Genomic DNA, 25084 nt, shown 5'->3' with positions numbered 1-25084 from the left:
TTTATTTCTTTTCTCAATTAAAGCATTTGATTTTGAATAAAAACCCATGACAAGAATCATAGAATAATATTTACATAAATTTGTATTGTATATGTTTTAATCAATTAATTTAATAATTAATTTGCTATTTGATTTGAATTTTATCAAATATTTTAATAACATACATTTAATTATTTATAAATAAATATATACAAAATCAAAGAATCAAATAATTAAAAATACATACATATAAGCAAACAAGCATTAACAATTAATTGCAAAATCTTCATTAACTATATATAAAATTGAATAAAAGTCTGCTTCTAGTTTAAATAGTTTGACAGATATATTGATAGATATTCGTAATTCAAAGATAGGTAGGATCAGTCAAATCAATTAAAAATCAAACAAAAACAAGCAAGCAAACTAACAAAAAAAAAAATAAACAAATAATAAAAAAAATAAAAAAAAGAAGTAAATAAATAAATAGAAAATTTGATTGCTCTAAATCAATCAAAAATTAAAAATCAATCAAAAAGTAAAAATTTTAAAGTAAAGCTGAAGATAGGTTGATTCATCTAATCAAATCAAAATGTTTTAAAATACAAATTTCAACTGCAATCAGGAAGGTTAAAGTTAGAGAATTAATTCGAATGTCTAGGGCTCAAGTGGTAAAGAGAGGAGATAACAGAACTAATCACAGAAGATGAACAATTAATAAAAAAATGAGTAGAGAAGCAAGTAAAAAAATAGACGTAGCAGTAGAAAATCTTAGAGTAAGAATTCAAATAATAATGCTACATAGATAGAATAGCAAAACTAGTAATAAGAATTGATAAATAACTAAAGAGTAGAGAGCGCTTAAAATTCCAACAAAAAAATAGGATAATCTACCAATTCTACTTTATCGTCCTCCATTTAATCATCTCCTAGTTCTTATACTTCATAGTTTCCTTCTATAAGTGAAATTACTTAGTTAACTGTCCTTAAAGGAAATTCAAATAATTATACAAATAAAACTAATTTTTTAAGCTCTCCAAATGAAAATTCATACTAAGATTCACCTGCTTAAAATCAATAGCAGCGAAGTGTTTCTCCTGTCAAAGAAGAGAGAAAGTATGATTCAGATGATCAAGAGAATAACCCAAGTCTTGCAAACTTATAAACAAGCAATACAAATAACTCCATAAACAATATCCAAAATAATAACAACATGAATATTCATATTAACTAAATGAATTAAAGTATCGCAAGTAATAATAACTTAGGAATTTCAAATTTCATGAATGGCAACAGTAGCCAAAGCAATCATTTAAGCCACATTCACTAGCACCACTCACATAACTTACAGCAAATGTGCTGTCCTTTAAATAACAGTAGCAATTTGAACAGTATGATAAGCAGCAATAACTTTGATATTAATAACACTAGTAGTTGTCATGAGAAATCTAGTTCAAAGCAGAGAAATGTAAATGGAAAAGGCAAAAAATATGGATATAAACATGGATAAATGAATCTGAACTGTGATTAAAATAGTTTGAATGGTAAAGAGCAGCACAAAACATGCCAAATAAATTGCGAATAAGCACTATGCTAGAATAATAAAAGCTTAAGAAATTTATCAAACTTACTAAAAAGCTTGAAATTTTCACCTCTACTTGCTTAATAATAGTAAGTAACATAGAGCTTAATGACTTTACCCTTCGAACTTCACTTCATTATTTGTTCTTATTTATCTCCCAAAGATATTTACCTGCGCCTTGCAAATGTAAATTAGTACTTCCGTAAAATGTGTAAAGATACTCGTCTTTGGAGCTATATCTAGAAGTTTTAGACTTTGACCATTAATGACAAATATTAGAAGAATATCCCTGTAGTAGAACGCAGATCCAAAGGAAGACTCTTTTCAGCAGTATCCCGTCTAGATCATAATCAGGTAAAAAATAAATTGTCCTTCATTTTAAATTTTCTATTTCAAATTTTAAATCAATCAATCAATCAATCAACAAACATATTTGAAAACAAATTCTTGGTTGAAAAAACCGAAACAGATTAATTCTTTTAAATTTTTGAACGAAATTCATTTTTTTAATGTTCAATTAAATTAAAAAAAAGTTTATGATTAGAAACGTGAACATTATGATAAGCAATGCTGGATAAGATGATGGAGTTCCTACTAGTATTTTAAGAGAACTCAGCTATTTGTAGGCTCTTGATCACCCAAATATCACAAAGTAATTTTAATTATTAATTCATTAACAAGTGAAAAACTACTAAATATTTATTCATTATTGTATTCTGCTCTTTTCAAATCAGAAAAAATTATCTTAAAATCATGGAGATTTTCATAAATAAACTGAAAAAATATTCTAAAATATTAAATTTTTATTTAATATAAAAATAGAATTCACGAAGTAGACATAAAAAATGTGATAGTTCAAATAGTTACAAAAAGATAAGAGTATAACTTGAAGGAATATACAAGAAGATATATCAGCTAAGTTCAGGATGACAGTAAGGGACTCACTCGTCCTCAATACAAAATTCCTTTGATTAAAGTTAAGGAAATTGCTTACTAGATTCTTGAAGGTTTAAATTACTTGCATCACTAAGGAATTATGCATAGAAATTTAAAGATTGATAATATTTTGCTTGATAAAGATGTTGTAAAAATATCAGATTTCGGTCTTTCAAGACTTGTTTCGATTCCCCACATACCATACACTCCTGAAGATCCTAAAGAAAGAGAACGCTCAGGAAGAGAAGCTCGCCGTCTTTGGTACAGAGCTCCTGAGCTCCTTTTGAGAAAAAGCATCTACACCTTTGAAATTGATATGTGGTCTTTTGGCTGTCTTTTAGCTGAAATTGTTTTGAATGAACCTTTATTTGCTGGAGGTAAAAATAAATAAAATAAAAATTAATTTAAAACAAATAGAATTTTATACAAAATTTTTTTTGAGCATTTACAACTAATTAATTACAATTGTTTTTATGAAACTGATAGCAATCAATATATTAAATGTCTTTAAAAGCAGATAAATTTACAAATAATCTAGATTTAGGATAGCTTTCTAAATTAATATCAAGCATAAGTTAAAAACAGAAAATTTAAATTTGAATGCAAATTCATAAAATTAAGATATTAAGGCAACAAACAATTATCAATTTAATTTATTTTATTTTTTGTTGTTTTTTTTCACTCAAAAAGAAAAATAGATAAAATAGACAAAATAAATGATTGATTTTCATCATATATAAAAATAATACTTGTTAAATTGAATTAGATCCATTCAAATGACAAATAAATTGATTAATTCTTTTTATACTAAATAGATTCTGAAATTGAGTAGCTTTTCAAGGTATTCAAATTTATTGGTTCTCCAGATTCAGAAACCTTAATGTCAATGTGTGACAACCCTGATTACTAGCAAACCTTCCCAAAATGGAAAATGATCAATTTATCCCATATCTGTGAATAAAATTAGAGTGAAGAATTCAAATAATTAAAGACCACAATGATTCCCAACAGATAGAACGGATTTTAAAAACTTAAAAATTTAGGCACTATCTTGGGAATGTAAGGAATGTAGCTTTTGAACTCATTACTTCAATTAAATCCTTATAAGAGAATATCTTCTCAAGAGGCTCTTAACCATCCATTCTTCGATGAAATAAGATAGTAAAGAACTTTAATGAATATTCCCATGCAAATTGATGAAACCATTAATATTAATAAGTGTTGCAGCTAAGTAGTACCTTCATGCTATTTTTAGTTCTCACTACCTTACTGCCATTTATCAACAATTTATTAAACTATGGTTAAATAAGAAAAGATAGAAACCTTGATCAAACCTGATTACATGAAAGACTAAGCCTTAATCACTGAAAATATGCGTATAATACTTATTGATTGGCTAACTGATGTAAGCGTTCATTTCGAAGCATAAGACGAAACTCTTCATTATTGTATTTCTTACATCGACAGGTAAATAAAAACCAAATCTTCTTATTTTTTTTAAGTTATAATTTTATTTTTTAAAATAATTATTTTAATTAAACGTCTTTAATTAATCTTTACTAAATTAATGAATAATATTATAAATCAAAAGAGCTTTGGGTATCATGAATATTGATAAACAAAAACTGCAGTTAGTAGGAGTAAGTTGCATGAAAATTGCAGAGTAAGAAATTAATTTAATAATAAAGAATTTATTAATATTTAAAATTTAAAAATAGTGTATTTAATGAGAGATCTAGAGAATATTACAAATAAGAAAACGCTATCGAATATGCATACATAACAGCAGAAGAGTATAATGCAGCTTAACTCATTGCTATGGAGAAAAAAATTCTAAAAGTTCTCTCTTTCTAATTAAATACTCCAAATATGATGTATTTTTTAAAAATAATGTGCACTTTATTTGATACTGACTCCTAGGTTTCCGTTATTGCTATGGTAAATTATTTATTAATAAAATAAATAAATCGTATAAAAAATAAAAGCAAAAATTATACTGATTACTTTTTATTATGTTTTGCTTTTATTTTTTTCAATATTATTTTAGTTTAAAATTTTTTGATTTTTAATTTAAATTTATATTTGAAAATTAAAAGTTCCTGGCCGACTTGCTACTTATGAGTTACGAAGCATTGAGATTTAAACCAAGCTTACTAGCCAGTTGCTGTATATTTTTGAGCTTTTTGACTAACGAGAGAGAACTTCCTACTTAAGAAAAGCTAAATGAAGTTCGTAGCCTTTTAGACCATTATACTATTAATGAGTTTAAAGAAGCAGCTGAATTTGTTAGAAAATTCTGGCATTATTATAGATCTGATCCCAACACACTAAACTTCTAATCAGTCTACAATAAGTATGCTGTTGTATATGGTCTAGAAGCAAGACTAATTAATGCTCCTATAATAGAATAAGCCTAATACAGCTAATGGATCTATACAAAATGAAACCATCTAAGATCCAACTAAATAATTAATAAATCCCTTCCTTCCTCATTCATTTACTAAAATTTACTTTGATAGCCATTTGATTATCTATTTTTAATTAATTAATTTCCTCACATCCAACACAACCAATAAAATAAACAATTTATTAATACAAACAAACAACTCTAAAAAACAAGATATTTATAATACTAACAACAATACTAATAATAATAAATTTAGACAAACCATAATAGAAAAAAATAATCTTCTTGTCATCGATTCTTTCAAAAGTAGTGTGAAATTTTTACAAACAAACAAACAAAAAATAATATTTAACATAAAAATTAAAATATTCAAATAAATTAGCTACCATATTTAATAAAATAAAATTTATAACAAAAAATAATTTATACTTTGAAGGATAAGAGTAAAAACCAAAAACAAATAAGCAAATAAATAATAATAATAATAATTAAAATATTGTGTTGGTTGATTGGTCTAGGATTAAGATAAAAGAACCTACCTTTCTGTTTATTTGATTTAAAATATATAAAATATTAAAATTATAAAACTATTTTTATTAATGTAAATTAAAAGACTTACTTTATATAACAAATGTTAACAAATATATATTTATTTTGTGTAATTTCTCTCTGTTTCTATCTTTTCTAAACTCATTTAAATTTATTTGCTTTTTTTTATTAAAATTAAAAAATTTTAAACTGTTTAAATAAACATTTATTTTTATTAAAATAAAACTTACAAAGTATTTAATATATTAATCATGAAAAATAGAAAATTATTTTCAAATTTTCAAATACCTTTATTTTTTTATCTAAATAAATATTTTTGAATTATTTAGGGAAAAAAATGAAATGAAAAAATATTCATTTGATAAGATTTTATGAGATAATAATTAATAGAATAATTAAATTAATGGAATGATTGATTTTTGTTTGTTGTGATCAAAAATTAGTAGAGAATAGTGAGATATTTTTCATAATTTAGCGTTTATAAATTTTTTAGTAACAAATTAAATTTTGATCAATTTTTAAATCTTTGAAAAAAGAAATTATATAATTTATTATTTGAGTCAAATGTCTTTCAATTTTTTTAGAGAATTAGACATTTTAAATGAAAAAAAAATGATTGGACCAGAAACATTTAACGAATTCGCTTCAAAAAAAGTAGAAAAGTTCATTAAAGAACCTTAGAATTAGCATTTATCTGGCCAGGCTTTTTTTACATTTTGCATAAATTTAGATGAAGAAAGATATTTTTTAGTTGTAAAGCCTGAATTCTTAGAAAGCACAAAAGCAAAAGAAAACTACATTAACTCTTATAAAACTTATTTAAACTTAAAAGGAGATAATTGTTTAGTGGATTTTGAAGAAAAGTACTGCTGCTTCAAATACAATTTTTTTAGGTTAAGTTAGTTTGGTATTCCTCTGGAAGTTTACATATAAAGTTAGAAAATTAGCTAAACATTTTTGTTAAGATTAGCTTTACTTTTGTTGAAATCAATTCGTAAATGTCATGAAAAGGCATATTTTGTAGAGCACATTAATCTATAAACTGTTTATATTGACATTAGAAATCAAAACATTTTGCTTATAAACCCTATTTAAAAGATTCTACTTGAGCAAGAATAATTGATTAATATGAGAAATTCTTAAGTAAATTAGCATAAAAATATTTAAAAATAAACCCTCAAAAAAACAGTATTAGATTTAATAAATAAAGACTCAAAAGATTTTATAAAAACATTTTTAAATGTAATCGGTATTAAAAGTTTACATTTTTAAGAAATGCTTGAGTGTAATATCTTATCATCTTTCTTTAAAAGAAACTTCTCTGGCAAGATAACTGATTCTATGTAGTATTTACTTATATATCTTTACACACTAAAGTAATAAAAGTAATAAGCTGATCTTCTATAAATTGAATTTATGTTAATTAACATACTCTACTAAGATGTTAAGTCAAGTCAGCAAAAATAGATAAGATAATACCTTTAAAATGCACCAATAAAACAAAATCACGATAACAAATAAGTTTTAATTAGCTCTAAAAGTGCTCAGAAATTAGATAATCATAAATTAAATGAGTCTCATTCATTGTAAAATATGAGTAGCTCGAAATAGCAAAATAATTTCAGCTCATCTAATAGTTTTCTTTAAGATAATAAATAAAATCTACATTCGATATCTAAAATTTAATAAACTGATATTTAATGCTCTTCCTCTAGCTAACATTGCCTAACATAACAAAAACGAAATCTAAAAAAATCCAATTAAAATTTACTAAATAACTAAATTAGTCCAAAGTAAATAAATTAATCAACTAAGAGCTAATAAAAACCTAATAATTAATCAAAAATTAGATTAAGCAATGATTAAAATTTTAAAGAGCAAATAACAGCGAACCAGTAACAAAAAACTAAATAAGAATAAAGACATGTAGATTAATAATAACACAATTAATCAGCCAATAAATCCAGCTTTTAAATTTAGTTTGAATAAGAATAAATTTTAAGTAATACTTTTAATTAATCATAATTTAGCAGCTGTTTAAAAGATCAAACTAACTGGTTAAATTCTATTTATAAAATTGATATGTCTTAGGATTAGGCTTATTTCTATTGGAGAAAATTAGAAAAAATAAAAGAAAAGAGTTTGTAGTAGTGGATATTGACTGCTTGGATACTATTTAAATACTTTAAGTTTTTCAAAGAGCCACTTGATATAATTCAAAATAAGGTACTTAAATTAAAAGGCAATAACTGCTCTTAAAATTACAAAGCATAAAATCAGGAAGAAGAAGAAATAAATTCAGTTGAAATTAAATCTTAGTCTTACAGTTTGATAGGAATTATTTACTGGAAATGGAAAAAGTATCACTAAGCAGTTTAAGCCTTTAATACAGCTCTAAAAATAGATAGCAGAAATCAATATGCATTATATTATTTAGGCAAAAACAGCTTTCTTTTTGAATCAAACTTTGTAAAAGGAAATAATTTCCTCCTTTAGCTACTTTAAGTTAATCCTTACAATCAAGATTTAATCAAAAAAGTTTGCAAATTTAGATAAATTTATTAACCAAATGATTATTATTGGTATTTTTTAGCAATAATTGCCTAACCAAAATGCCATAAAATTGTTTTAAAACTTGCTTAATAATGCTATGATATGGGAGATTATAAATTAGCTTTGTTTTTCTGTGCTAAAGGTATCGAACTCAATAAAAATGAGAAAGACTTCTACTTTATTTTAGCATGTATATTTTTAGTCCAAAATAATATAAAATAGGGTTTAAAATTCATGATTAAAGCACAGAATTCCCACAATAAATAAACCTCTGGTCATCTTGTTGATCATTACATAGATGTAGATTAAGAAGAAGCAGAAATTCATTTTTATAAAGATTTAAATAGTATCAAATTTCTTAAAGATGCTGAAAATGAATGCACTAATCGATTGTATAATTGATTTCAAATATATGATTAAATAAAAGCACCAGTTTAAGGGACAAATGAGGGCTTTTGAGTATTTGCTAAAAATTATATATAATATATTTAACTGAAAAGAGATATTATTAACTATTATCAATCTATCTACTTATTTTTCATTATATCATAAATATAAATATTTTTAGGTTTTACCATTTAAATATATTTTTTATTAATTTTTTACATTTTAATTGAGCAATTATTATTAAAAATATTTTTTTGTAAATATAACTTTTATTAATTTTAGAAATATTTTAATTAGCAATAGAAGATTACATCATTTTTTTAAATTCTATTGAAAGTTTTATTCATATTATTTCTTGATTTTATTTGTAATTCAGATTAAAATAAACTGATTGGCTATCTCATCAAGTAATTTTTAAAATTCTTATTCAGTTTAAATGACTAAATTTCTATTTCATTATCAATTAAAAAAAAATAATATTTATAATATATTTTTTTAATAAGCTGTTTGAAATTTCTATCAAATAAAGAAATATCAAAAACTATAACATAAAAAGAAATAATTAAATATTCAAAAATTGGATTACCTTTTAATATAACAAAACAATATTTTTTTAAATTTATTTTTTATATTTTTTTAATAACATCATATCAAATTAAAAATAATTTAAATCAGAAAAATTTAGAGAAAATAAGTTTTATTTTGATTAAGAAGTGTTAATTAGCAATTTAATTATGAATAACAGAGATAAATGTGGTTTTATGTATGTATATGAAACTTTAATTATATATTTCTTCTTGAGCTCAAACTGCCTTAAAATCTATGAAGGCTAGTCTGTATGTAGTATCATAATATTTTTCAAGATCACCTGGTCTAAAGTGGTGTGATCTTAAGTCTTTGGCTAACTCTGGATTTAATCTAGAGGGTTAGCATTAGTATCTACCAATATCTTGCATAGTTGTAGTATACTCGTTGCCCATGGTACCATATTCGAAGTGATTACTTCTTAAGTCTTTGATTAAATTAGGATCCAACTTACTCTAACTCGATTCTTTTGTTTTATCGTTGAAAGTCTTTTTCATTTCACTAATCATCTCTGGTTGATCTGTACCAAATTAGTAATGATGTCTTCTCAAGTCTGCTTATACTTCTTTTTCAAGAGCAGAGGGAGCTTATCTTCCAAAGTTTACAAAGCTAATTAAAGTACAAATAAAACTTAGTTAAATGTTATTTTTAAAAGTTAAATAAAGGTATACTTCTTCTAAGCTTCTGATTTAAATTGGTCGTCTATTTTATCAGAACCAAATACGATATGTGAGCCCCTATCTGCTCTATCATTTCTTGTAGCTTCAGACTTTTAAGCAGCTTTAGGTTCATAATTTTATTTATAGTTAGAAACATAGTGTTACACTGGGTTACTGCCTCCGAATCCTTCTAGATTAAAATGAGAACGATAAAGATATGACATATCGGGTTATTAAGTGAGTGAATTTTTGTCGAATTCTTTAAATTTTGCTGCTGCTTCAGAAGTATAGCTTTAAGGATCGTTACCAAGTTTAAAATGTTCAGCTTTTATTTAAAAAAAAAAATTATTAAGAAAAAATTTAATTTTACAGAAAAAATAAATTTTTTTTGAAAATTGTGATCAATCAATATAAATTTTTAAATAAATTAATTTTAAACAGCTTAAAAATTCAGAATCCAAATTAGTTGCATAAAATTTATATAAAGATATTTAAATATTTAAATTTATAATATACCTCTCAAGTCTTTTGAAAGTGCCTTGATTTTTTCAGGGTCATGTTAAAACATTTGTTTGCCTTAGTAAGTTTTAGCTGTAGTTGTTTCATACAAGCTAGGATCTTCACCTAATTTAAAGTGAGATTTCTTTAAGCCTAAATCAACTTATGTTCTAAATGCTTATGGCTTGTTATTGAATTCTGACATAGCTTCGGAAGTGAATTAGGGATTGTTGTTACCCATAACCAAGTTTGTTTTACGTAAATCAACAATTTGCTACATAATTTCTTCTTTGCTCTTTCCTTATTTTAAGAATTAAGGATCATAAGACTTGTTAAAGTTCTCATTGTACATGGAAGAATGATAATTATTCTTATCTCCAAAGTCATGATTATGCTTTCTCAAAAAATTTATTTGCTCTTTTCTATCTTTCAAAGTTTCAGGATCGATTTATTTTTAATCATAATTTAATTTATAATCAGATAAAACTTTATCATTATAATGACCTTTTGATAAAATAAATTAAGTTAATATAATAAATGGTATATCGGTATTAATTTTGGTTGTTCTTAAAATTTGAGAAAAGTCATGCTTTTGGTTTTTTTTTTGTTAGTCTGTTAACCATTAAAAATTTACAACTGCTATTTAATTAATTTATTAAGATTTTATATTAATAGAATTATATGAATTAATAGATTTGCTTTATTTATTTATTGATTGATACTTTCTATGTTAGCGTGTTTTTAAACAATTTTTAAACTAAGAATAATATTTTTGTGCATATTTCGTTTATTTGTTACTGAAGCTATTTTAAAACAAATGAAACCACCGATAATCATTTTATTTTGCTTTTAATATAAAGCATATCATAAATTACTACAATAAATTTATAATACCTAGATTAAAATGATGAGATCTGAGATCATTTTTAGTTTCAACTGAAAGTTAAGAAACTTGAGGATTTACAGGTTTTACAAATGATTGGGTCGCAGTTGAAACAAATAATTTGTTCGGATCATCAGTTCCTAAAATATAGTGAGTAGATCTTAAGTCATTTCTTAATTTGAGCATTTCTTGCTTTGTTTTTTCAGACTATTCTAAATCATACCATTTATAAAACTCTCTGTACCTGGTTTCATCATCAAACCCTATATTATTTGATAAAACATTAATTTTATAAAACAAATATGAAATCATAATTTATTTATATCTTCGATTATCATAAATTTTTGAGGAATAACAATAAGGTTATCTGAATAACAGAAATTATTTTCCTTTTAGCTAAAATAAAATCAACATTTTGCAGTATTATCATTATAATCTAATTTATATATATTCAAACCTTCTTTAAATCCTAAATCGAAGTGAGCCTTTCTTAGTTCCCTAGCAAGCTCTTTACGTTGTTCCCTTTAAATTTCTTGCTTACTTTTATGTGGTTATTAAGGATTATCAGTCATAGATTATTTATTATCTACTATTACTTGAATATATTTTCTAACTATTTAACAATTGAAATTTTCTTTATATCACTTTATAATCAATCAATTAATTAATTATTGAAATATTATTTTGGTAAGTTTTTTTTACAAAAACTTGAATTTATTATCATCAATCAAATTAATTAATCTTTCTATTTATACATATCAATGATTTTATCTAAAATAGAATTCATAATAAAAGAATAATGGTTAGATTGTTAATGGTGTGCTTTAAGGATAATCTTTTTAATTTTTGTCATATTTTTTATGTCGTTTAAAAATAAATATAATCACTCATAAATATAAATGAAACATTTTTCAAGAAAGCAGATCAATATTTGACTGATAAAAACGAAAAGTTGTATTATATATTTTGGTAATTTAATTAAAAGTTTTGATAAATGAAAGATTTTATTAAAAAAATATGAGAAATATGTGAAATGATAGCTATAATAATAGTAAAAGGAGTGACATATAATTATTACATTTGAGGGAGATACAAGGAAAATAATAAAAAATATGAAACAATAAAAAAGAATGTAATTGAATTTGTTTATTATGCAGGTTGATGAGTGTATGTAATTTGAATGATATATGTATGAATGAATGTATTTAACTAGTTAGAAACAAATTTCAGTATGAAGATTCAAAGGTTTTTGAAAAGCCTAGCAGAATTGTTTAAGTGAGATAACTGGAATAAATTAACTACTGTTAATAGTTTATACTAACCATGTTAGTTGAGCATTTGACATTTGATTGATTTGTGATATGCTACTTTTAGTTAAGAAGCATTAATTAGGCTTAATTTTTGATAGATAGATAAGTAGATTGCTTAATTAATTACTTAAATACTTGCTTGCTTTTATGATTTTTGGAGACTATTTATTAGTTAGTTGTATCATTAAAAAAGTTTTTCAAAAAAAAAGTAATAAAAAATAAGCAACTCTCAATCATTAAAAAGCACGCATAATTTAAGGTAATTGTTTAGTTATTGTTTTAGTTTAAGTTGTTGATGGATTAAAAAAGCAACTTCTTTTATTCATAAATATTGATAAAACCAAACTATCTCTTTACTTGGTAATCTTGCTTCATAATTTCATTTCACAAAGAAGAATCTCCTAATTAAATTATTATTTATCCTCTCAAATCTACTAGCTTTTTGCAAAAAAACCTTTAGCTCTAGCTTATTATGTTATGATTTCCTAATATGTATATATGTGTGGTATATTTGTTTATCTGCTTGTAATAGCACTTAAATAATGCTTGATGGTAATTATTTGGTGCTAGCTAAGTTTCTAATTAACTAGGTTTATGCCAATTTGTAAATATATTCACTTTTTGCTTTCACTCACTCTCTCTCATTCTTTAGTGTTATACTTTTGTATGTTGTATTAATGTATAATTGTGTTTTGCAGTGTTTATAGCTTAGTTTAAGTATTTGATATTGATGATATATGGTGTAAAATTGTATAAATTGCTTATTTATACTGCTACCTCACCAGTCAAGGAAAGGATCGTCAGCAGGTTTTAGTGCTGGTGAATGAGTATCACTTTCAGGATAACTAGAGAAGTTAGAAGTATCATTTGGAGCTCTGTTATTAAAAATAAATATCATTTTTAAATGTTAAGGATCAATTAAATTTTTACTTAACAACTGGCTTATAAGGAACTGGAAGCTTTTTAGAAAGAAGCTATGCCCAGTCAATGCTACTGAACCATCTATGATTCTTAATATCATTTGCACCTATATAGAAAATGTTGTATTATTAAATGAATCAGTATTATTGTTTATGATAAAATTTTTATTAATAGATATAGCGATATGTTACCATTTTTCAAGTTACCGTATCTCTTAGAGAGATCAGCTACGAGTAAATGCTTTACAAGAGATTTTGCATTTCTATTTTATAAAATAAAATTTTAATATTGCTATCATTATTCATGTAAAAATGCTTACTTATCAAAGTTTCTGGGGAATTTAACTTTACCCTTTAAGATTTTTTGATAGATAGCCATAGGATCTTCATCAGTGAAGGGATCAATACCAGCATTCATTTCATAGATAAGAATACCTAATGTCCACCAGTCAACTGCTTTACCGTGACCTAGATTAGTTAATTTTAATTATAAATTCAAGTTGATCAATTTATTAATTTAATTAATTTACCCTTGTTAAGAAGGATTTCAGGAGCAAGATATTCAGGAGTACCACAAAGAGTGTATGTACGACCTTCGACAACTTTTGCAAAACCAAAATCAGTCAATTTAAGATAACCATCATCTGCGATAAGTAAATTTTCAGGCTTAAGATCACGATATATAATGTTCTTTGTGTGTAAATATTCAAACATCAAAGTAACTTGAGCTGCATAAAAGCTAGAATAGTAAAATAAAATGATTTAAATATTAGTCTGGGTTATTAAAATTAATTAAAGTTGTTAGAAGTTCAGTTATTAGAATATATCTGATAAAGGTAAGTATTTTAACGAATATTTAAATTTTTAAAAATAGATATTTATATAAATTCTCTATTTCTTAATGAAAAAATGATATTTTAACTCACTCATAGCATTTAATTTTATTTCTTCCTTTATTGATATGTATAAAGAAAAGACAATTGATTGATTGATTTATTTATTTATTCAAAAAATTAAAAGAAAGATTGAGAAATATGTTTTTGTTTGTTTGATAAATCAATTCAATAGAATGAAAAAATAAAAAAGAAATAAAATTTGAAAATAAAAGGGGGACGGTACTTATTTATTTTTAATCATATCAATAAAAAATAAAAAGAAAATAAATAACTGTAAAAGGCAATTAATTATTTATTAGTTAGTCTAAATGCTCTTTTGTTTTTGTTTGATAATTTGATTGATAGATATTTAAATTGAAGATGTTTAATTTATTAATTAATCAGGTAATAAAATTTAATGCTGAAGAATATAATTTATTAATAAGATAAGAAAGAGGAGAAAATTCAATTATTTATTTATGTGAGTTTGCAAAAATTAAAAAACGAATTATTGCAGTGAAATAAAATAAATAATTTATTGCTTGAATAACTTTAATTTATTTGCAAACTATATTTTTATTACAAGATAGATAGAGACTTGTGGTTTGAATAGTTATAAAAAAGAGCAATTAATATTAAGAAAAAAACTTTCCTTTGGCTTTTTGTTCTTTCTTTATATTTAATAAAATTATATAGGAAAAGAACATCATTTTGTATTAGAATATATTTTTATAAGCATATTTGAAACTGGCCAAATAAGTTTAATATTAATGCGATGTTTTTATTTTTATATTGATGCTATTTTGCTTTCTATTATCATTACCTTTTGCTTACATATTTGAATTTTAAATACATTTTTATTTTATGATGATAAATGGCGAGAATAACTGATTATATTACTTTATGACTAATTTTATTGCAAACATAACTAAATTGTTAAAATCTTAAATTTCCTCTTTACCTATTTGACTATGTTTAAAACGAAAATAAAACTATCTCTAAAATTTATAACATTCGCAGTGGCTCTTGGAATTTATTTATTTTGTTATTTGTTATCAATTTATTTTAGTCTGCGATAAGTTTTATTTAAACTGAATGCTTTATTGCTTGAATAGTCATGGAATATAAAACTCAAACTAATGTTTGATTTGACAAAAATTAATCCTTTGTTTTATCTATTATCAAATTGAGTAAACAACTTAATGAGTGGTATAAAATGCCATTCTTTAACAAAATTTAGTTGCATTTTCTTATACAAAAAATATTAATTTAATGAATTACCATGCATGATTGGTTTCTAAACGGCCAACACTTCTTAAATATGTAAACAATTCACCACCTGATACGAATTCTAAGACAAGATAAAGGTAGCGACTATCTTAGCAGAAACCGTCCATCTTAACCTATTTATTTAAAAGGTAATTAGTCCATTACTATAGCAAAAGTTGTCTAAAGCTTATAATAAAAAACTGCACTGTGATTTGGTTTGGTTTATTTAGTTAATTGTTGCTTTAGTAAAAGTTCAAATTTTATTTATAATCTCCTAAGTAAAAATGAGGCAGCTTTTTTGATCAGATAAATAACAAATGAATGTAAGCATTACAATGAAAGGGTGATTTAAGTTTGACAAGATGGTGTTTTCATTGATGATATGGTCAACCTGTTTAAGTCTAATAATTTCAGCTTTTTTCAATACTTTAAGTGCGACGTATTGAGTAGTATTCTTCTTTTTAGCGAGCTTGACTCTACCAAATGAACCTATAAAAGTAAAAAAAAACATTATATAAAAATAATAAAAGGCATTTTATTCATTCATCCTAATAAAAATTAAAGGGTGATCTTTCACTCAATAACAACTTTAATCCATTTCATTCTTTCTCTCTCCTAACCTGGTAATAGCTAATGAGCTACCTACTTTTATATTTCTTTTAACTGCAAAATGTTTCTTTTTTTATTTTTTGTTTATTTATTAGTTCAGTTTATAAAAGGAATGCTGAACAAGCTCCTTTTAAAGTTAGAAATGGCTTGTTATTATTTGCCTTTTTATTAATCATTTGCTTTGCTTTAACTGCTTGCTAATAAGTATTTTGCCTTTCTGCTATGAAGTGGGCAAGCAAATTAACAAACAATAATAAATAAAGGCAACTATGATTCTCTCCTTCTACTTATCTCTACTGTTATGAGCAAGTTAATTTAAATTCTAAAATTTCATGAATTGTTAGCCTCATTTCTCTTTTGCTTTTGATTTGATTCTAAGTTTTCCAAAATAACTATACATGATGTTCAGGAATCGCTTCTTTAAACTCAAGTTAAAATCAAATGATTATTGGGCTCATTTTTTATATGACAAAGAATCATAACTTATAAGAAAAAAACTGCCGAGTTTATTTTTTAAAAATTAGCTGTGATTTTTAAAAAAGCAGTTTCATGTAAAAGTCTAGCAGCTGGTTGTTTAGCAAAGGGCGTTAGAGAGAGAGAGAAAGAAAAAAAAGATAGAATTTACAATAACAAAAAATTAAATTGAGCGTATTTTTGTTTATAATCTTCAATGGTTGGATTTAAATAAGATTATGAAAATGAGAATCTTGGTAGTTGAAAGACGATATCAGTATAATATTGAAAATAAAGTAAATTTGATGCTGAATGAATGATAAGTAAATAATTATTTTAAAAAAATGATTGCCTGTTCCCAAAGTCTAAAATATCTCGTAGTCCGAGAGCTTCATCTTCTTAGCTTTTTCCATTTTTTATTAGCTTTTTTACAAATCTATTAATAAAAATCTGTTTTGTTATTTTTTTTCTTTTTCTTCTTATTATCTTTTAATTTGTTTTATTTATTTATTATTATTGTCATAAGTATTAGGGATACATACAAACCCTCTAATTTATTTATTTATTTACTTTCTTTTCTGAATTTATTACTAAATTTCCGATTTTCATTCATTCTGTCTATTAATCAAATAAAATTCACTGCCTTAATTTCTAAATAAGCTAACAATTATAAAAGTTATGTATTTATTTCTTCAAAATACTGTCAAAAAATAACAAATCAATCAAAAAATAAAAAAAAGGAGATTCACTGTCAATCAATCACTCTTACGAATTAATGAAAAAAACTTTTTTAAAAATACGATTATTTTTTCTGCTCAAAACTATTCTCATTCGTTTCTTAACACATAAAAAACCTTTTTCACTTTCACCATTTTATCCAGCTTTTACTTTATAAACTATAAATTCGACCCTTGCATTAATGTTAGGAGTCGTTTCGTACTTCGATCAACTTCGACGGAAAATAACTTCACTGTTTTCTTTTTCAAATAATATTTTTTAAAAATTGCATAAATAGCTGATTTTAAATTTTAATTGTGATTTCAGAAAGTATCATTAGTGTATTAATTAAGACTATTCCAGCAAATGTTTTAGATTATGAATGAAATAATAAACAACACACGAATTTATTTTTATTGCCCACACTTAACTAGAAATTCCATAAAAATAATGTTTGTCACAATATAAATTGTAGACTGGTTCTGTAATTTTGTAGTATCTTTTTTATTTACCTTCGTTTTTTTAGGTAATCAGAAAACAACCCCAATAAATATCTAGCATATAGTTAATTCTTATGTTCTATGTGAATTTTTATTCTGAAAAATAAATCAATTCAGTAATTAGTTTTGTGAACAAAAACTGAGAACTTCCTTCAAAGTTCTTTAAATTGTTAGAATAGAAAAATTAAATTATAAAACTAGCTTATATAATTTTTTTAAATACTTACATTTAATTCATATTAAAATTTTTTTTTTCTACTGTAAAATTATATCAAATAAAATTTAAATAATATTAAAAGGTATTTTTATGAAGTTAAACATTTTTATTTTATCAAAAATAGATAATTATTTGATCATTTAATTAATTTATTTTAAATTTTATTTATTTATTTGAACCAATCAATTATACATATTATATCCATTCATTTATAGTTAATTTATAAATATATTTTGATAAAAATAAATAAAAATTTTTTAGTGTTGAACAAAGTTAATACATTTTTTATTATGCACTTCAACTTTATGATCTTATTCTTCAAAAAAATTTTATATAAACTAAATTTTTACTTAGTTAAAGATATTCATCAACTCAAATTTCACAAAATTATTTTCAAAATAACATTTTTGATGATGTATTTACACAATAAATTAATTTAGATTTTATACAAAAAATGTTTTTTCTCTAAAATCATTTTGCGATAGATTAAAAATATATTGCGGGTAAGATATACTTTTATTAATATTTAATTTGTTATATTGTTAAAGTATTTTTATATTATAAAATAAACTGGATAAGAAAAATTAGTAAATTTATCAGATTATTAATAATTTTTAAGGTATTTTACATAAAATATAATTTGGAAAAAGAAAAAATACTAATAAAATATTTAATATTTTTAATATTTTATATGAATGAATTTAAATTTAGCATAATTTTAATTTTGAAATGTTAAGTTAAAGTAAATGAATAGATTTCCAAAATATTATTGAATAATCACTTTTGTTACATTATCAAATATGTTACTACTTTAAAAGACAATTAATCAATCACTTTATTTTTTATATTTTGCTTTATTAGCTAAGGTTACTTCAAAGTTATTTTAACACAAGTGAATATAAAAGAATAAATTGAAATATTCAATTATTTTATAAATATTTTAAATTAAATAATCAACTACATACCAAACAATAAACCAAGAATGACCAAAATAAAGCTTTTATTTTCAACAATTTTTATCTGATTATTTCATTAATATATTTTTTATATTAAAAATGATAATAAAGTAAATGTAATATTTATCACATAATTTTTGTTTAAAAAAATTACTATTGTTTCCAAATTTATCATAAACAAAAATGAATTCAATAAAATAAAAAAATAAAATTTTAAGTATCTAAATAAATCAATAAATTTACTCAATTATTTGAAAATAAATTTCTAAACTGAAATAAAAATATATTTAATAAGTGGTAAGAAAAAGATAAAAGAGGAAAATAAATTTAATTTAAGTAATAATTAAGATATTTAAATAATGTATCTTAAATTAGTTTTTTATTTACTGACAAATAATAACTTTTACAAATTAAACTTGATGAATAAATTTCTTTAAGATATAAAAAATTTATAATTTAATGTCAATAAAATAGCAAAATAATTAAGCAAGTAATTATAGAATATAAAGTTATAAATTAATCAAATACTGCAAACTTAATTTTTATTTGTAGGTTTTTTTTATAAAATCAATATAAAGTAAATTTACCACAAGGAAAGGGATGTCAAATAAAAGTGTGTAAATACTAAAGAAATATTTAACAACTTATAAATTAATTAGGTGTGTTGATTAGTTAGAAAAATAGATATATCCTATGTGTATTTTAAATAGATCAAAAATCAAATTATATTTTTTATCTAATTAGAGAAAAATAAACATATAAAAATACATAAATTCATTAATTATTTATTAAATTAGATATTTAAATAGATAAAAATGGATGAAGCAATAAATAAATTACTAACTTACTTACTTAAAATAGCAGAACATTACAGAGATAAATTTACATGTATTGTGTAGAATTAACTCAAACAAGTTAAATGTTAACAATAAATTATTTATTTTTAAATTATAAATTTTGTTTGCATTACTTTTTACAATTATTTTTATTAAGCAACATGAATGAATTTTAACAAATCAAACTTGGCAACATCCTAAGTTTAGTTTGTTTGATTTTGTAGTTTATTGGTTAGATGAGCTGCCTAGTGATATTTTTTCGTTAGTTTGGGTTGGTTATTAAGAGTTATTTGCATTTGTTGTACTATTAGCACTAGTTGAAGAGGATTTCTATGAGTTTTCAGATGATGATCCAGTACCTTTTTTGCTATTAGTGGGACGCTTCTTCTTTTCAGCTAGCTTGGCATCCTTTTTAGACATCAATCTCTTAGAAATAGAGAGGAAAGCTTGTTCAATTTAATCAGATGTCTTTGCAGATGTTTCATAAAAATCCATGTGCTTTTTTTCAGCGTATTCTGAAACCATGTTTGTCTCAACTTAGCGCTAATCAGAAAGATCGCTTTTGTTACCTAAAAGTAGCAATTCTACATCTTTTTCAGCATAACTTTCTACTTCATTTAGCCAAAAGCGTTCAATGTCTTCGAATGATGTTGAGTTTGTGATATCATATACGAGAACAATACCATCTGCTCCTTTGTAATATGCATTAGTAATTGTACGGAATCTTTCTTGACCAGCTGTATCCCAAATTTGTAATTTAACCTTTCTTCCATCTATGTTTAAAGTCTTGAATCTAAAATCTACACCAATAGTTGTTAAATATGACTCGCTAAACTGATCATCACTAAAACGCAAGAGTACGGAAGATTTTCCAACACTTGAGTTTCCAATAATAACCAACTTGATTAAGTAGTCGTATTCTCTATTTGCCATTTTACCTACTATTTTTTTGTTCCTTGTTTAGCTTTTTTAATTAAAATTTACAAATTTTAAGATTTAATTTTTTGATTTACTTTTTCAGTATTAAAACAAGTCCTCTTCTTGCACGCACTTATTGTTCGAATAATCAATCAAAGCTTTTTCAAAATAATGATAGATAGATAAATCACACACACACACACTCACTTATTTATTTATATATTTATGCAAAGATTGATTTTAACTTTTTCTATTTTTTAACTCTTTTAACGTTTATTATCAAATTAGCACTCACTTTATCTCTCAATCAACTATCTCTCCACACTCTTTATAATTTCTTATAGTCAAAATTTTAAATTCTTAAAAATTTATTGATTCAATTAATATTTAGCTCTTAAACATTTCTTGTTTTTTCTGGCATATATCTTTCTAAATTATAAATTGTTAAATTCTGGTCTCACTCCATTTGTAATTAAAAATTTTTCAACTTCATTTATTTTGTCAAAAAAAAAAGCATTCAAATTGATTGCATATGAATCTTATTCTAAATTAATTATATATTTCGGTTAGTAAAATAAGATTAAGAAATAAAATAAATAATAAACTGCATTTAAGCTAATTTTATTATTCTATTTTATTGAAATAAGTTCATTTTTTAATTTTGAAAGCACTGAATTTTTCATATTTTTTGAATTTTAAAAAATACAGGACTTATAATTAATTATTTTATAAAATACATTTAACTAGAGTTGGAGTTTCAAGTTTTATTGAATAAAACTAAATTATATTTAATAGGGGGGAGAGGGGGGGGTATCTGGACTCTCTAGAATTTATCTGGGTTTTAAAATCAGGTAAAATTCAAGATATTCTTGATACAATCCCAGTTAATAACTTAGTAATCCCCCCTCTTCCCATATTTTTGATTTACTAAAACAAAAAAATTTTTCTAAATAAGATAAAGAGATTGTAAAATGAGATACAGAAAATTAGTGAATGAATAAAAAATTAAATAATTTGCAATTTTATGGTTTTTAAATATAAAATCTTTCTATATTTATCCCAATTACTATCTAAATTTATTTCAGAAATTATATTTTTAATTTACTAACCTTTAAGAAAAAGAGTTTATATTTTACATATAAAATAAACAGCTAACTCAATAAAATTAACTAAATTTAATAATTAATATATTGAATATTTATTTAAAATTTGTTTAATTTTCTAAAAAAATAAATATGTTTTAAATAGAATATTTATTTTTGAAAATGCATATAACACTGTTTATATTTTTATATTTAGTTATAATTTTAGTCAATTGTTATTATTTGAAAATATTTATAAAATGAATTAATTTTAGTTTAATTGAATGTAATAGTAAAAATAAATGATTTATTTATATTTTCAAGCTCAAAAATAAATCATTTTATTTATTAAATTCATACACTTAAAAAGTAATAAATACCTTTAATATAATTAACTCATTATTTTAACATTTTATTAACTTATAAAATAATATTAGTATTTAAATATTTTTTTGTAAACTAAATATATAAATATATATTTTTACTCAAAAATATACAAATTTATTTCATTTTTTATTAATATGTAAATAAATTTAAAATTTTATTATTACTAATTTTTATTATATTGTTAAGAAATTTTTAATATTTATTTAAAAATATTTTAATATTAATTAAAGTTTTTATTTAGAATTTATTTTATTTTTATGGTTTATAATTAATTAATTAGTAAGATTATATTTTTGGTGAAAATTTCTTCATCTTTTTTTAAATAAAATTAAATATTTCATAATTTTATGAGTGAGGAACTCACTAGATTGTTAAAAGATTGCTGGTTCAATATAGGTTTTTGAATAAATGATTAGATTTCAAGGTCTCTTAACCTCTCTTCGTGAGCTTGTTAATTATCAGCAGATATCATAAAGACTATTGGTTATTTTATCTTATCTTTAAGCAATCTAACTTTTGTGATAAATTCTATACCATCCATTATTGGCATTTAAATATCAGAGAAAATTATATCGTATTAATTCTTTTAAATCTCAAGAAAAGCATCTTCTGCAAATATAAATTCTGAAATTTCTAAATTTGTAAAGTTTTTTAGGTAGGCCTTTAGAGCAATAATGTTATAATAAATATCATCAACTATCATTACTTTTAATTTTTTTGTTTCTTCGTTAATACTGGGTTAGAATGAGTTTGTTTTAAATTCATTCATTGCTTATATTTGAGATAAGTTTTCGTCTATTTAATTTTATAAATCACTATTATTGTCTAAACTTTCTTGGTCTTCGTTAAATTGCTGCTCAATATTTATAGTTGGAGAAATGTTGCATGGTGAATCATTTTTTTCTAGCTAATTAGAACTCAAGCTTTAAGTAGCTCTTGTCTAGTAAACAGAAATCATAGTTTAAGCTATTTTTACTGTGATTTTAATTTTAAAATGTTTTAAATTTGCAATAAAAAACTTACAATTTGATGTTTATTTTGATTTTAAATTCTATCTAATACTAAATGTAAATGTAGATCCTTATAGAAGTTTAGACTCTACTTATATACTGCTTTTATGCCCAATAAAACCTATAAGTTTTTTGCTCATGATTAAACCTAGACCAACACCTTTTATATGAAATTTTTTAATAAATTTTACATAAATAATATTTTTAATTACCATCAACATTTAGATGAGTTTTATTAAATGTTCCGATTTTACAAAATAACCTATCTATTGTTTCTTAATCCATACCTTTTCCTGTATCTATTATTGAAACTTGTAGTTCATTTGTCAAATCAATTCGCTGACACTTTACTTTAATGAATCCAGAAGGAGTGTATTGGATTGAATTTTAGATAAAATTGAGGATAACTTATTTGAAGCGATTTTCGTCATTAAATATTTCTAAAGAATTGTTGACTTCTGCAATGAGTTGTATATTTTATGAGTCAGCTTGCTATTAAACTAATCTAAAAATATCAAGGATAGCTCTTCTAACATTAAATTATTAACAATTCAACTTAAGCTTCTGCATTTTAATTTGTGAATAGTCTAGTATATCATTGATCATGTGCATAAGCAGTTATGAATTCTTAGAAATTATATCCATATCATTTTGGAAAGATGAGATGTTGCTGAGGTGATTTTTAAAATTTTAAGAGATAGATAAAATACAGTTTAAAGGTGTTTTTAAATCATGAGAAATTCTTGCTAGTAACTTGTCCTTGTAAATATTCATTTACTTTAAATACTCATTTTTTCTCTGAATAGTTTCATCAGAAAGAAAAATGAGAGCAGAAAGTTCATTTTAAAAGTAGCAATGAGAGTATCTGGCATTGAAATACATATCTTTGTGATGAAATAGCTTATCTGAAGTTAAAATATCAACTATATCTACCTCTTTGATAATATCTTTTCTTTTTTGAGGAAGACTGATACTATTTTGTATGAAAAGTTATAAGTAAGAATCTTCAATAACGCTAACAATTTTATCTTTTTTCTCTCTATACTCTTTATCAACTGTAACATTTCTTAGGATTTCATCAAGTTAGCTGATATCTTTGATTCTAAATGTCTCTAAACAAGACTGATTTGCATACAGTATTTTATAATCTTAATTTAATAAAATAATAAGTCTTTAATAAATTAAGTATACTGGCTGAAATTAATTTTTTTTCTATTGTTACTCAATAAATTGAATAAGATTAAACAATTTATCTGTAATTAAATGTTTTGTTTCAATTATTTGATTTTTTTTTAAGATTTTAAATCTCAGCAAAATTTGCTTGTTTTAAGAATTTGTGGATAAATCTCATTTAAAAATATTTTTAAATTTTATGTATTCTATAATACTTTCATCTAAATTTTTATCTAAAATATCAATTTAAGAATGAATAAATATGTTAAATTTTTCAAATTGAAATGGATCAAACAAAAAATTTATTTGATTTAAAATCTCTATAAAAATAAATTGATAATTCTTTGGTAAAAATTAAATTCTAAAGCCTGAAATCTATAACTAGCTAACATACAGATAAATAAATTAATGATTAAATAAATAACGCAAATATTAAATACCTGATTTTGATTTAAATTGAAGTATAATCATAGAAGAGGGAATTAACTTATTAATGATATCATGATGCAATGAAAGTTATTGAATTTTCTAATTAGTTTCTAAAAAATTTTGTTTTTTAGCCTTTTCAGACCAGTAAAACATCAGTGTAACAAATACTTCAAATGAAATCTAGTTTAGCATTTCGAAGTACTTTGAGGAATCCCAATAAAATTAAATAAAAATTGTTTAAGAACAAATAAAAATAAATGCTTTCAGAGTCCATCTCTTAATATACCAATCCATAAGCAGAGTGAAAAAACCTATAATTATTGATATTATGAATTCAAACAATCTGGAATTATAATGAATACCTAAAGCTCTGACTTAAAGAAGTTGTACTTCTTCTCCATAATT

The 25084-nt window shown here is 23.2% G+C and overlaps 6 protein-coding genes across 6 annotated transcripts; 2 read left to right on the top strand and 4 right to left on the bottom strand. All coding sequences in view use genetic code 6, as the record gives it.

The window, feature by feature from the left end:
* Window positions 1-571: 571 nt before the first annotated feature.
* Window positions 572-4941, top strand: TTHERM_00433390 (cyclin-dependent kinase-like protein; the record flags this gene model as incomplete). Its single annotated transcript, XM_001011366.3, has 7 exons — window positions 572-1915; window positions 2095-2213; window positions 2384-2874; window positions 3313-3964; window positions 4089-4160; window positions 4216-4435; window positions 4594-4941. 7 exons carry the CDS (start codon window positions 572-574, stop codon window positions 4939-4941), a joined length of 3246 nt encoding a protein of 1081 aa, XP_001011366.1.
* A 1016-nt stretch (window positions 4942-5957) lies between these two features.
* TTHERM_00433400 (tetratricopeptide repeat protein) lies at window positions 5958-8408 on the top strand (the record flags this gene model as incomplete). The annotated part of the gene is made up of 1 exon (XM_001011367.3): window positions 5958-8408. The coding sequence occupies exon 1, from the start codon at window positions 6018-6020 to the stop codon at window positions 8406-8408; it is 2391 nt and encodes a 796-aa protein (XP_001011367.2). The 5' UTR covers window positions 5958-6017.
* Window positions 8409-9196: 788 nt separating this feature from the next.
* Window positions 9197-11590, bottom strand: TTHERM_00433410 (hypothetical protein; the record flags this gene model as incomplete). The annotated part of the gene is made up of 5 exons (XM_001011368.3): window positions 9197-9587; window positions 9650-9962; window positions 10154-10639; window positions 11030-11281; window positions 11476-11590. 5 exons carry the CDS (start codon window positions 11588-11590, stop codon window positions 9197-9199), a joined length of 1557 nt encoding a protein of 518 aa, XP_001011368.1.
* Window positions 11591-13106: 1516 nt separating this feature from the next.
* On the bottom strand, window positions 13107-16867 carry TTHERM_00433420 (CAMP-dependent kinase catalytic subunit; the record flags this gene model as incomplete). The annotated part of the gene is made up of 8 exons (XM_001011369.3): window positions 13107-13203; window positions 13259-13355; window positions 13441-13511; window positions 13569-13716; window positions 13779-13987; window positions 15405-15526; window positions 15727-15881; window positions 16807-16867. 8 exons carry the CDS (start codon window positions 16865-16867, stop codon window positions 13107-13109), a joined length of 960 nt encoding a protein of 319 aa, XP_001011369.2.
* Window positions 16868-19860: 2993 nt separating this feature from the next.
* On the bottom strand, window positions 19861-20613 carry TTHERM_00433430 (small guanosine triphosphatase family Ras family protein; the record flags this gene model as incomplete). Its single annotated transcript, XM_001011370.3, has 1 exon — window positions 19861-20613. One exon carries the CDS (start codon window positions 20611-20613, stop codon window positions 19861-19863), a length of 753 nt encoding a protein of 250 aa, XP_001011370.1.
* Window positions 20614-22404: 1791 nt separating this feature from the next.
* Window positions 22405-24871, bottom strand: TTHERM_00433440 (ATPase, histidine kinase-, DNA gyrase B; the record flags this gene model as incomplete). Its single annotated transcript, XM_001011371.2, has 4 exons — window positions 22405-23042; window positions 23091-23237; window positions 23290-24225; window positions 24691-24871. 4 exons carry the CDS (start codon window positions 24869-24871, stop codon window positions 22405-22407), a joined length of 1902 nt encoding a protein of 633 aa, XP_001011371.2.
* Between the last annotated feature and the right edge of the window lie 213 nt (window positions 24872-25084).

This window comes from Tetrahymena thermophila (genome assembly GCF_000189635.1).
Source record: "Tetrahymena thermophila SB210 genomic scaffold scf_8254470, whole genome shotgun sequence".
Taxonomy (NCBI): domain Eukaryota; phylum Ciliophora; class Oligohymenophorea; order Hymenostomatida; family Tetrahymenidae; genus Tetrahymena; species Tetrahymena thermophila.
The sequence above is the reverse complement of the archived record's forward strand: the minus strand, read 5'-3'. Positions and strand labels throughout refer to the sequence as shown.